At 33.1% G+C, this 13,265-nt stretch overlaps 1 protein-coding gene across 4 annotated transcripts in view; it reads right to left on the bottom strand.

The window, feature by feature from the left end:
- Nucleotides 1-11,547, bottom strand: part of ct (homeobox protein, cut) — a 37,428-nt gene extending 25,881 nt beyond the window's left edge. For 3 of the 4 annotated variants that reach the window (XM_015508554.2, XM_015508556.2, XM_015508557.2), the window contains exons 1-2: nucleotides 10,941-11,547; nucleotides 8,419-8,608 (exon numbers count right to left, since the gene is read on the bottom strand). In XM_015508554.2, the coding sequence (XP_015364040.2) occupies nucleotides 8,419-8,499 (81 nt within the window). In that variant the 5' untranslated portion in view covers nucleotides 8,500-8,608; nucleotides 10,941-11,547. The remainder of the gene's footprint in view (nucleotides 1-8,418; nucleotides 8,609-10,940) is intronic. The other variant, XM_089222262.1, reaches the window with a different exon arrangement.
- Between the last annotated feature and the right edge of the window lie 1,718 nt (nucleotides 11,548-13,265).

Below are 13,265 nucleotides of genomic sequence, written 5' to 3'. Positions count from 1 at the left end.
ATAATATGGTAATTAGCCACATTTATATCTGCTTTCGAGAAGTTAACTTGATCGCATACCAGTTGCCCTCAAAAGTACATTTATTTTTATAACTATTCCCTCCACTATGCATCAGTTACTCCCACATTTTATTATATAAACGATTACAATACCATCCTGTAAAATAGAGATGGTAAATATGTAAACAATAATAATGATATTTATAATAAAATAATAAGCTCAATAATTATAAGAGGCATACAATGTAGTAGATAATTTATCAAAAAGTAAAATAGTATAAAATATTAAAACTATATTTTGATATTTGCAATTAATTGGAATATCAAAAATACATATAAAAATAATATTATTATTTATTATTTATATTATTTATTATTTACATGTTTATATTTCCTTATTTTATCGGTTGGTGTTAAATCGTGTGTTTAATAATATGTGATAGCAACTGATACATTTTTAAAACACCGAAAATATCCGTTGAAATGAACACTCGTTAACCTATCAAATACGTACCAAATAACGAGTGAGTTAATTCGAATGTATCAAAGTTTACAAGAATTTAGGTACTTCTCGACAACTAAACAACTTCCCCCCAATCGCGCGGAATTCGTTCAAACATATTAGCTCCATTACCAGTCATTAGGGTGCACGGTAAAAAAATCATGGTTTATCCCCTTTGATGTGCGTATTATTATATTATGTAGAAAAAAACGTACATAACCTGTGTTTTTCACGCCAAAACCAAAACGTATGTATAGGTGCACATATATACACACACATCAGTACATCACACGCGAAAGAGGGTGGTTTTTTTCGCTACATACAAGACAAACACCCTTCAAAAAAATTTCTCCATACAATAAATAAAAAAGTCAACCCACTATTTTTCATTTCCATATCTATACTTAATATTCATTAACGTTGTAAAAAAAAAACCGGTATTTTTCGTTTAGTCGGGGTTTGAATAATATATATACCTATGTAAAAATATGCATTTTATCTTGTTGCCGAATTTTTAAATTGAAACATATTATTATACATTCGTTCTCTGCATGTTGCAGCGACGCATTATGTATATTGAGTTTTGACATATATGGAGAGCTCATTGGATTTTTTCCCCTCGCATTAAAACCCATATGGTTGATACGTATCAGCTATATATTAAAACCTATTATATGTGTATGTTAATTAATTATATTCAATAAAACACCTGCGAATATGACGGCGGTGTACACTAATTTTTTTGTAATTTATACAATATTAAATTGTATATTATATAATATCGTCGAATTCGTTGAATTCGTCGTAATATAGCAAAAATATAAATACCATCGAAATAGTATTGTTTATTGAGTTTATACACAGCACCTACCTAACTATATAATATATCCAGACGAATATAGGTACTATGAAAAACACATACACTACACACACATATCATATATAGGTATGTATATGCACATGATATATTTATTTTCTAATTATTATTTTATATCCGAGCAACCATCGAGTGTCGACGTCAACGGCGCGCGTTTGACTTCCGCAGGGCAAGTCCGGACCCTTTTGTTTTCAACGCGTGGGTTTCCCCCATCCACACACCCACTCACCATCCCCGGCCGCATTAGAAAAAAAAATACCCACGGGCTCTCGTTGTTTTCCTGTCCATTTACATATTACACTGACACGCACACACGCTCGCGCTCACCAGTGAATGGGCCATATCGTTTTGAAAAAATGACAACAATAATACGGCCGCGGGTGTGTGTGTGTGTGCGCGCGCTGTATGTATAGGTGATAAATCGGATCAAACAGAAGAAAAACCCGTTCGTGGGAGGAGACTGCTTTCAAAAAGAAAGGAAAAAACGGTCTTGACACTGACGAATTGAGACTTCATCTTATAAACATAAATCGCTTTGTGTTATTATTATTTTCTTAGCTGGTACTTTTTTTTGTTTTGTTCCATTATGCTCATTTATATTATTTATGTGTTTATATACTATCCTCTCTCTCTCTGTGCACATTCAACGCGATGACTACAACCTAACGTATTCCTCCCCTGGATTTCCGATGTCCCATTGTTGATCGGACGACACCATATTATACTGTATACATAAACACATTTACATATAAAACCGTTGACCTTTTTTTACGATTAATTAAATAATAAATACGATGCGGGTTTATTGTGTTAAAAAGGTGTTGATGAAATATTTAATTATTATTTGATTTAATAATCAAAAAAAAAAACTTTCTATAATGCATGTGTGTGTGTGTTTTAGTCTTCGTGGTTTCCTAGTAATTAAGGCGGTATAAGGCGCTTTTATACATGTACAATGTTATCTTGTTTTTCTGCGTATACATCGATAACGATGAAAGAAAGCCGCCTATATAGGTAAAAACTATATAGATCGATTCTCATAAGAGTTGCAGATTTTCCTGAACACACTTTTTTTACGCCTACTCACTCGCGTCTGTAAACTGTCGGCTTTATCTCAAAAGTAGACTAAGGAGAAAAAAAATTGTTATATATATATATATAAGAACGTGTCTAATGACACATCTCAATAATATAGCCACGACTCGTGAGATTACTGCTAATGTGTCGTTGGAATTACAAAACTTTTGATTTCAGTGTATAATAAACTACATCACGTTTTTTAGTGTATATGTATACAACCCATATTAATTATGTAATAAAAATAATAGAATGTACGTATACCAATAAATATAGTTTTTGAAATAGCCTATTATATTATTATTGTTCTTACGTACCTACGTATAATATGTACAGATTCTGAATTATAAAATAATACGTTGTTCTGTGTAACCAACATATTTCATAAGAATTAAGAAGTCAGCTTGTTTATTTTAATGACTTTTGAAACAACATATTTTATTATTACTGTGCATATATAAATTCCTACATACCTACATAATATGTATACGTTTCTATGGTTTATTTGATATTAATTTTTTTCTAGACGCATTCTAGGTTAGGGTTGTTGTATATAATGCGGTGGTAGTGCTGCTGTATGCTGGTATCGATCAGATCGTTATCGGTGGATTGAAGACAAAATGGACAACAAGAATGACTCATTATGTGCGTACACTGTATACGAGCTGAGGGGCGGAAAATAATAATTGCGAAAGAACACATTACGCTCGGCAGGGGGAGAAAATGTTTGACACGGGCACGTATGCAAATCACACAAGAACAACAAGACGGGGGCGGAAGTGCATATATATATATATATATATATATATATCCGAAAAGGGTCGGATTTTTTTATTTTTTGTTTCGCGCGCATACATAAAAAATAAAACCTAACATTTATATTGTGTTTGTTTACGTACAATCCGACACGTTGACACGAGGATATCGGATTTCATATTCAGGGTATACTAATAAAACCATTCAACGTTTAAAAAAATGAAAAAAAAAAAATTTGAATAAGTGATTTCTATTTACACTGAATTCTTCGCAAACGTCGCATAATTATATATATAGGTATATATATATGTATATTCGCACAAATCATAATTTTCTCGACATTTTGAATACGTCGTTTCTCATACTAGCTTATTACACAAATCACGAACAATAAACACAAAGTAGAAATCCGTTTGAAAATATATCTCAGTAAGCAACTTGTAATATAAAATGCAATTTATTGCGTATTGAATTATTTGTATAATCAGTGCCTATTGAAATATACCTACACGCGTAGTTTGTGCATTATCGATAATGGTACTGTCATTATCATATCATATTGTACATATATAATACAAGTATAATAACCGGTATAGGTATATGCATATACTGTATACCTATTATTATCGTTTAAGAAAATTGAAATATTTTTTTGAAATACGAGATTTAAAAAAAATATCAATTGAAAGAAAAATATGTTTTTTTTTGCATTTACGTAATTCAGATATAAAATATGATAAAACCGTATTTTAAAACGTATGCAAATATGATAATATTATAGGTGTAGATACCTACCTAATTCAAAAATCGATTTTAATATTAAGAAATATAGATCTTGAAGGTACCTATATATAAGTAGGTATATAGGTGCAGTATGAAAAAAATCAATTGGTAAATAAATAACGATAAGTAATTAAACATATTAATATAATTGTATTATTTCGAAAATAACGAGATAAGATTTTTGTATACCGAAATACAATTGTTGCGAATGATTGCTTGTCATAAAAATAATAACTTCTGCAGGTAATTGATGAATAAAATCTACGCCGAAAATCATGTCGAATGGCAATGCTGCTGTATAGATATATATACATAATTAGTTATGGGAAAACGATGTGTGTTCGGAGGGAAAAACAAGACAAGTATTCGAAAAAAAGCTTTTCTTTTCCCAGTGCTCTGCCAGCCGTATAATTAGAATCGGCGTGTAGCGCCGCCACGGTGGTAAGGATAAAAAAAAAAAAAATGGGAAAAGAAGAGGCAAATTTCTCGGTAGTCGTTTGTTATCCAAATGACAGGGCCCGAGATTGGCCCCGGAAAAGTCTTGGGGGAAAAAGATTTTATTATAAGATATCCTCTACCGAGTAATCCAATTATTAACGTGTAAAAAAAAAGAATCACCGAGGATGGATGAAGATTACACATACACTATCCCCTGATCCCTTTAATCACGTTTATGCGCGTATATATAGGTATTCATATTATTATATATTATTATATTGATTGAAGTTGTTGTTGTGGCTGAAAAAAAAAATACCGAAATCTTAATAAAAACTGCGTGTTCAAAAATGCGTTGCGTGCGTGATTTTTTGTCATGGGTATGGAATTATAATATATAAATCAAATTACAAAATATTTTTAAATTACTATCGTTCACTGTATACAATATATGATATAGATAAGTTAGCATGTACGGGATGGATGGCGGAGAGGGACGTCCCGGGCGTGGAGATCGCCGAAGTCGTGATTGCAGATACCAATGGCGGCCGTGGTGTGGCCTATCCGAAATTAATCAATTGTCAGGTAACCCGATTTATCAATGACGGCGGAACCGGTTTTCGTTCGGGTTCACTAACCCCCCTTCGGGAGACGCAAATATCACAATGGATGAAAAAAGTCCAGAAAAAAAAAACAAATCCGACGATATTTATTCTGCCAAATACCTACAAGCAATTATAATAACATATCATTACAATATCCGATAATATAATATTATAACATGAAGTATCGATGTGTATGGTAATAACTAATAATATATGTTATTACAGCATTGAAAACACGTTATGTATAATGACGTATTGTATATATATTTATTATTTATGCATGATACATACATACAAAAAAAAAAAATAATAAAAACACAAATGACCGTCGTCGTCTACGCCGTCGCATCGGTAGTGTAATAGTTGAGACGACCGACGATAATATTATAATATACGGCGGCGATGGTCGTGTATACCGAAATAGCCGTTTTGGATCGTTTTCAAAAGGGATCTGCCGCCGCATAGATCGGATGTGTCACTCTAAACAAACCGATTATTAAAAACCGCATTAAAACGTGTTTAATCTGTGTACGCCATTAGTTTGACGACACCTCTTCGCCCGCGCCCCGCCGCCGTCGCGGACTCATCGTCGGAGGGACGGCGGCGGCGGCAGGAAGAGTTGTACCGCTCGGACCGGTCGTCGAGCGGGGGTGGTTCGGCGGTGGCACTTGGAACGGCGAGAGGGGTGGGCGGTGGACCCCGGTGCTATTTCAGTACGGCTGTCATCGTGGTCGTCATATACAGTTGCCCGTATTATAACAGTGGGAGTTTATTAATATGTGCTTTAAGTCTGTCCAACGCGTACACACACACGCACACACGTGTATTTTCGATCTATTGAGAAAAAAACCGTCCGCGCGCACATAGATGGATACACATACAAACACACACACATACAAACGCGCGCCCGCCCGCGACAGTGTCACCGATGAACCCGTGTGTCGTTCGTGTCGCGTCGGGTGCCAAGAAAATCGTAAATTTTCGACATTTTTTTTCCCTTTACTTTTCGCTGCTCGTGTCACTCACACGCGGCGCATAATATGCACACACACACACGCACATACACACTCTCGGACCGACCGGAATAGGCGTCATTAAAGAAAAATCGAATGTTTTTGACAACGCCGCCGCAGCCGAAAGTCGTTGTCGCTAACGAGCGTATACGAGACGTGCTCGTTTTTCTAAACTTAGACGGACATCGCTACCCGCCGATCCTGTGTGTATCTATACAGCTGCTGCGGCATAGGGTGTCCGAGCTCACCCGACACTATAAAGTGGGTTCAGATTGAATTGACACGTCGTCGTCGCAATAACAATATTAAATCGCCCAGTCCCGCCTAGGTGTGATGCGCACTAAATCATGTCCGGACCGACCCGTCTATATATCTAAATATACCTACGCCGAATCGCTGACGATGAGGTGCTTTGGTTTTCGTCGCACAAAAACGAATTTTTGTCTTCACGATATAAATATAAATATTATTACGTGGTCGTATGTATTACATAACACAGCATTGCACGATGATATCGTGACGACAACGACAGCGACAATCGTATAGTATTTTTTATGAGTACCTATTATATAGATGTTTAACCACCGGCCACACGTGTACCGCTTGTGCTACCATCTATCGCCCGACCTTTGTGCCAGCGCCCTCGAAACGCCGCCCGAACAGATACCGCTGCGGGTTTATTCCATTCTCGCAAACGGTCCACAGTACGATATTTTGTTGTTGTTTTTTTTTAACACAATACTGGAGTATAATATTATAATACTACTTTTTATTACACACAACGACAGTAGTTATATTATTAATTATTATTATGTGTGTGCCTGTAATATTATGTATGCGCCTGTATTTATTTAATGAGTTGAAATTCTAAAATTAAAACACGCTGTCAATTGCGAGTCGTTGCCAAATAATTCTGTAAACTAATAATTTATACGTTCGAACATACGTACACAAACATTATAAACACACTCAAACACGCGCGCGCATAGGAAGATACATATTATTATTATAAAATTCACTACTGTCACTGGGCAAAGACCGTGAACGGATAGAGGTGTATTTATATCTCGAATATGATATAAAATATAATATAAAGCGCCACTATAAATTATTATAAAATCGAAAAAAAAATACATAGATATAAATAAGATTTTTATGAGGCGATACGTGCGTAAAGTGATACGGACATAATAAATATATTTAATGAATATTTTTTTCGAGACGTCACCCCGTTAATTATACATATTATCGTAATGCGCTCTAAATCTCCCCCGCCGACGGCTGCTTTACGGCGTTTAAGTAAAATTCTATTTCAGACCGCGCGACCGTTAATCGACACCCGATGCCCCAAACTGCATGCTTCTTGCGGCGACCGTCATAATTTTAGACGTGCAACGGTCCTTCTCTATTTAATATATTAAAGTCGAACAACACTAAACGGCCGTGGCAATGATAAATGTTATTAGATGTGTTTTGAATGCTTATATACAAGTTAAATTTGAAATTCACACAGAGGCGTTTCAAACCTACGCCGCAGAGGTTTAAAACAGGAACCGGAAGTTTTACTTAAATAATCTACCAATAAAACCATATGATATGGCTTAAAATGCTAAAATAGTTACTAAAGTTTCAAGTAAATTTTGACCGTACGACACAATTTTGAAAATTTTACACGATATCAAAATATGTGTGTGATAAACTCATAAATGTATAATTTTTGTTTAAAATATTATAATATATTCAATATTGTATATTATATTATAAATTTGGATTCACCAATTAAATTGAAATTGTAATCTAAACCTATACGGCTAATTGATTTGTAGGAACTTTAAATTCAAAATAAATGCTAAAAATATCAAATGTTTTGCGTTTCAGCTACTATATTAGCTATATAGTATATATTATTTTATTCACACAGGAAGATTACAATAACTGTAAAATTGTATGAAAATCCAAAATACACAGCGTTTGAGATCACAGGAATTTATCACATTGCTTAGAAGATTGAATAAACTTAATGTTCAATATAGTTAGGTATATCTAATGGAAATATCGCTGAACAGGGAATTTATCGGTGTTTTAGATGTCTCTCGTAAATACATCGAATAACAATAAAGTGTGAACGATTTTATAATGTTTGGCCGTGCGTTAAAGAGCCGTTTGGCCCTGCCCCTTTGCCCTCCCTATCCCGGCGGACGGCAAACCACATACAACTGGGACGTAACGTCTGCCGATGTTTCTGTGCCAACAGTTTTATTTTCTACTCTTTTTTTCCTCTTTTATTTAACCCTCAATTGTTACAACAATGTGACGTGCATTTGGTGTTAAAAAAAATATTGGTTTCTTTATCTTCTGTTTTAGTATTTACCTGTTGCCAAAATTGAGCCAGTAGATAGATACGTTCCTTTTTAAAGAGCCAATCCATAGACTGCATAGCCTGGACATCCATATCACGTGTTACGCATAATTACCGTGAAATACACAATAATTATCGTACAAGCAGCATTTATCGACAGGACTTAACAAGTGAAAAATGTGTATGTTATCTGGTCTATCATCTGAAACACATCAATTAATTTATTGTTTTTATAATACTTCAATGAAATATTTCTTAACTAAAAACACAGTTAAAGAAGACATACGAGCACTTAGATTGCATACTCAAAACGCCTAACAAAACTGTTATATCATTATTATTTCGTTTACGTACACATAATTTTGTTCAAAACAATTCTGAATTCATACTATCAATTTGTACATGCTATGATAAAAAGAAGTTCAAAATAACAAATACGATATAATGACTGGTAAATCAAGGGAAATGTTGTTTTAATTATAAATGATGCATGACAGACAAAATGTGTTTATTTTTTATTCGTCATCTAAACTTTTTAAAAAATCATCTTGTGTGTAAAAATAATCATCAAATACTTGTTGATCGACATGAACAAAAAAATTATGGATCGCGCATAAGTAGTAATAATGAGCATTTTAGCAATGAACAAGCTATAATATTGACGTATCTATCTAAATATTTTCTAAAATCGAATACGGTTGAAAATAATAATATTACTAAACGTACTTGTTTAATTCGTCCTCCAAATTTATAATTTCTATACTCAGTGTGATTAAACACATTTTTATTGCGTTTTTCAATGCTCAATTAATATAATTGTAATTGTATTTCGGTAATTAATGTTGTAGCTTAATTATAGCAGTCAGAATATATGAATAGATAAATCATGTAAAGGTATCTATAAATATTTACGTAAAAAAAAATAAAATGAATTGACAGTTAATAATCTCAATAAAATTGACAATTCCTTGTGATCATGTTTAATTACTGAATATTGAACGTGTTTATCGTTATAGTATTAAGCAGGCAATCAGTTTAAGGTAGAAACCAATTTTTTTTTTTTTGCAATAAATTCCAAAATGAATATTATCAAATTATATTAACAGTCAGCCGTCAGACGCACGCACGTCGGATATATGGGTGATGCCGATAACACTATTAAGCAGCTTATCCCCGCAGATATATTGTTTTTAATTATTCTACGATCAGCTAGGACTATTGTTGGAATATTTGTTGTATTTATATTTTTATTTCAAAGCATTGGAATTCAATAAGTAGGCTATCAAAATATTATAAGCGTAAAAACAAAACACCTGACACCAAACAATAGATCCAATGTTTTTATTATTGTTTATTTTTCGTAGAAGGTGTGTATTGAGTTAATCCAAATTAAAAATTACAATATTGACCATGAAAAAATATTTATATTGAAATTTAATAAAATAAAATAATATTGTTGTTAGTGTTGTATTGCCTAAATAATTTGTTTTAACTTTTTCAAAGTAAATGTAATAATCACTGTTTCCTATTACTTAGTAGGTATTACAAAACTTTTAACCAATATGATGTAAACACATATAACACCGTAATTGATTAGGTATAAAAATAATTATTTTTGCTATATGTATCAATAATATAATGTTGTAATTCAGTAAAATAATAATAAAAATAAAAATATACTAATCCGAAAATATATTATAATAGGCAGGTAATATATAATATGTATGATATGTATGTTATAATTTTTACTAAACAGATATGCGTAACATTATAATTTATAGGCATAATATGTATATAATAATATTGAATATTATTTGCTTTTTATATACGTTTTATTGTTTTTTGAATAAGTTTTCTAATAATTATTAGTTTTTAGTAAATAAAATAATTTTATCAGAATAAAAAATATTCAACATACTAAAATTATTTCGCAACTCCTATACAATAAATTCATTTAAATGAACAACAATGAATATCAATAAATTTAAACAGCAGTATAATACTTTTAAAATTTAAATAATAGGTAATTCATTTTTATTATTTTTTCCGATATGATAAAAAAAAAAATTGCAGAATAAGTTATTGTACCTATACATTTTATATTTTAAAATTTTGATTTTCGATATAAATAATTTTTATTAATTAAAAGTGAATTTAAATAACTACAAAATACAAAAGTTGGCCATCTTTATTTTATTAAAGTCTTTTTTTCTAACCTGTTGTCAGACGTTTTGGCATTATAAGGAGTTAAATTTTTTTATACGTTATTGTTGCGAAGAATAAAATATTATTATTTGTAGACGTATTTATCATTGACAATTTCGTGAAGTAAATTAATTTACTTTTCTTATATACCTACCTATCATCAATAGAAATGTTATTTTTCGAGAAAAAATTGTTCTGTACGAAAAACAAGATTAGTGAAAAAAAAAATAGTGGGTTAAATTCTAAAGACATAATTTCAAATGGTAATATTACCATGCAGCATTTTTATTGTATAAAAATGTGCATTTTTTTAAAAAATAAAAACTCACCTCTTCGAACTCACTCGAATGCACTGCTGCAGCAGGAACACTGGGTGTGACAGGTCAAGTTCGTCTACCCGGTTCGTGGGTAATAAAATAAAAAATAAAAAATACTAATCGGAATGTTCTGTGGAGTATTTTTTTTTTTTTAAGAACGGATTAAAATTTTGTTCTCGATAAATACCCCGAAAAACTTTAATCGCAAAAATGTTTCAACACTCGTTTTCTGTGCAAGTATGACACTGTTCTGGGGGTATTTCGGGCGCACAAAAATCGACGCGTATCGTAATAAAAAAAAAAAAATTAAATAAAAAAAAAAATGATTTTTTTTTTAATAAACTATAATGATAAAACAATAAAGACCGACGACGGCAATAATAGGTAATGACGACGGTAATAATTATAGAATAATGATAAAATATGTGTGGTAGTAATTTTATTAATATTTTCGCGTGTAAGACGGCGGCGTCGGACAATGTGATCAGCAGACGCGACGACGGCGAGACACAAACACACCACACGACAACGACCACGATGACGACGGGCGACAACCGGCGACGACGACGAACAGCACACGCGTGTCGACACCGCGCGTACAATCAGTGACGACTGGCGAGCAAACGGCGCTCGGCGGATACCGGTGGGCCCGACGACGAGACGACGCGCGGCGGCGGCGCGGTGACGACGATATCTCCGGCGCGAGCGGTCCCCGTGCACTCCTGCCATCTGCCGGCGGCGGCGGCGGCGGCGACTATCATACGACGGCCGCGGTCGCACGGCGCACAATCCTTTACTCTTTTATTATAGCTCCGCGTTATTTCTTCCTTTTTATTTTTTTTTCTCCTCTCCTCTTCTCTCGGTCACACGATCGGTCTGTCCTCTCTTTTCCTATTTTCCGTTTCCGATTTTCCACCACCTACACCACCACCGCCGCAGCCCGCCTGTCCGCCTTTTTATTTTCTCTCTACACTTTTTCCTTCTCCCCCCCCCCCCCGCAGCCCCGTTTTACAAACCCCCGCGCAGACCGACGTTTTCTATTTTATGTACACATCGTCTTCCCGTCGGCCCATCTCTTCCTATATATATTTTATATGGGTTGCACGCGAATCGTATATGATATATGTTTTTACGTGTGCGTATATATACCTATATTATCAATCATTGGATTGCTGTGGCCAATCGGCGTATGCGACCCGTGGCCGACTTAGGCGCACACCGCACGGCGGCGGCGCGCGCCAGGTCGTAAGTGCGTCACTTCGGCGCGCCGATCGGTTTTCGGTTTTCCTTTTTTTTTCCGATACCACCGCCAATACACCGCTGCCGATCGCGAACGCCCATCACACCCACCGTCGCGTCGCTGCAAAATAAATTACCATATATGGTATAACTTAAATTTATTTTTGTTATTCACATAGGTCGTGTTAGGTTAAAATTCCAACAAAAAAAATGTATATTTTTCATTAGTTATTATTTAGATATAGGTCATATGTAAGTGCCTATAGGTCTCATGCCCCAAGTACCTATATATTATATTATATACATCAATTTGTATATAATCACATAAAATATTATATAGTTTCAAAATAGTTATTCCAATATAGGATGCATAGTTTTTGATGGTTTATATTATAACTTTGAAGGATATCTAACTACTTACAGAAGTAGGTATTTACAGTAATATTTATGCCATACTTATTAATTTATTATTACCTATGTTTATCATTTTAATTGAAGAAAAATACATACAAATACCTATAGTATGTTGTTTAAGCTTTCGTGACTGAAGAGTAATTTTATTGAATTAGGAAAAATATACATTTCCTCATCACACGATTTATCTGATTTTTCACTAATAACAAACCTTTTAAAACGATCCTGCAGAATTTATTTATATATATTTTTTTATAAGAGTAAATTGTTGTTGTTGGTAAACACATAAAAATAAAAACAACTATAGCTGCGAATGTTTAAATGCAGAAAAACTGTTATAATCTAAAAAAAAACTTTAATTATATTTAAAAAAATAATATATACCTAGTTGGTAATACCTACCTAACTAAGTATGAAAATAAACATTAGTATAAAATAAATACACCACTCTGTATTTCATAACACACATTTTGTATCCAACTATTTGAAACTAGGTACTTTATTTATTTAGCTCAATTATTTTTTATAATATATTTTAAACTGTTTAGATCATAATTAGAGATAATTTATTAAAATATAGGTACCTACATTGAAATGTACTGTTGATATGAGTAGACACGTTAATATTTGAATAAAATCGAATTTTTTTTTTAAATTTAACAATAGTTGTGTCGTATATTATTT

The sequence above is a fragment of the Diuraphis noxia genome, unplaced genomic scaffold (genome assembly GCF_037042655.1).
Source record: "Diuraphis noxia isolate RWA-SAM2 unplaced genomic scaffold, SU_Dnox_SAM2 contig0003, whole genome shotgun sequence".
NCBI lineage: Eukaryota > Metazoa > Arthropoda > Insecta > Hemiptera > Aphididae > Diuraphis > Diuraphis noxia.
The sequence above is the reverse complement of the archived record's forward strand: the minus strand, read 5'-3'. Positions and strand labels throughout refer to the sequence as shown.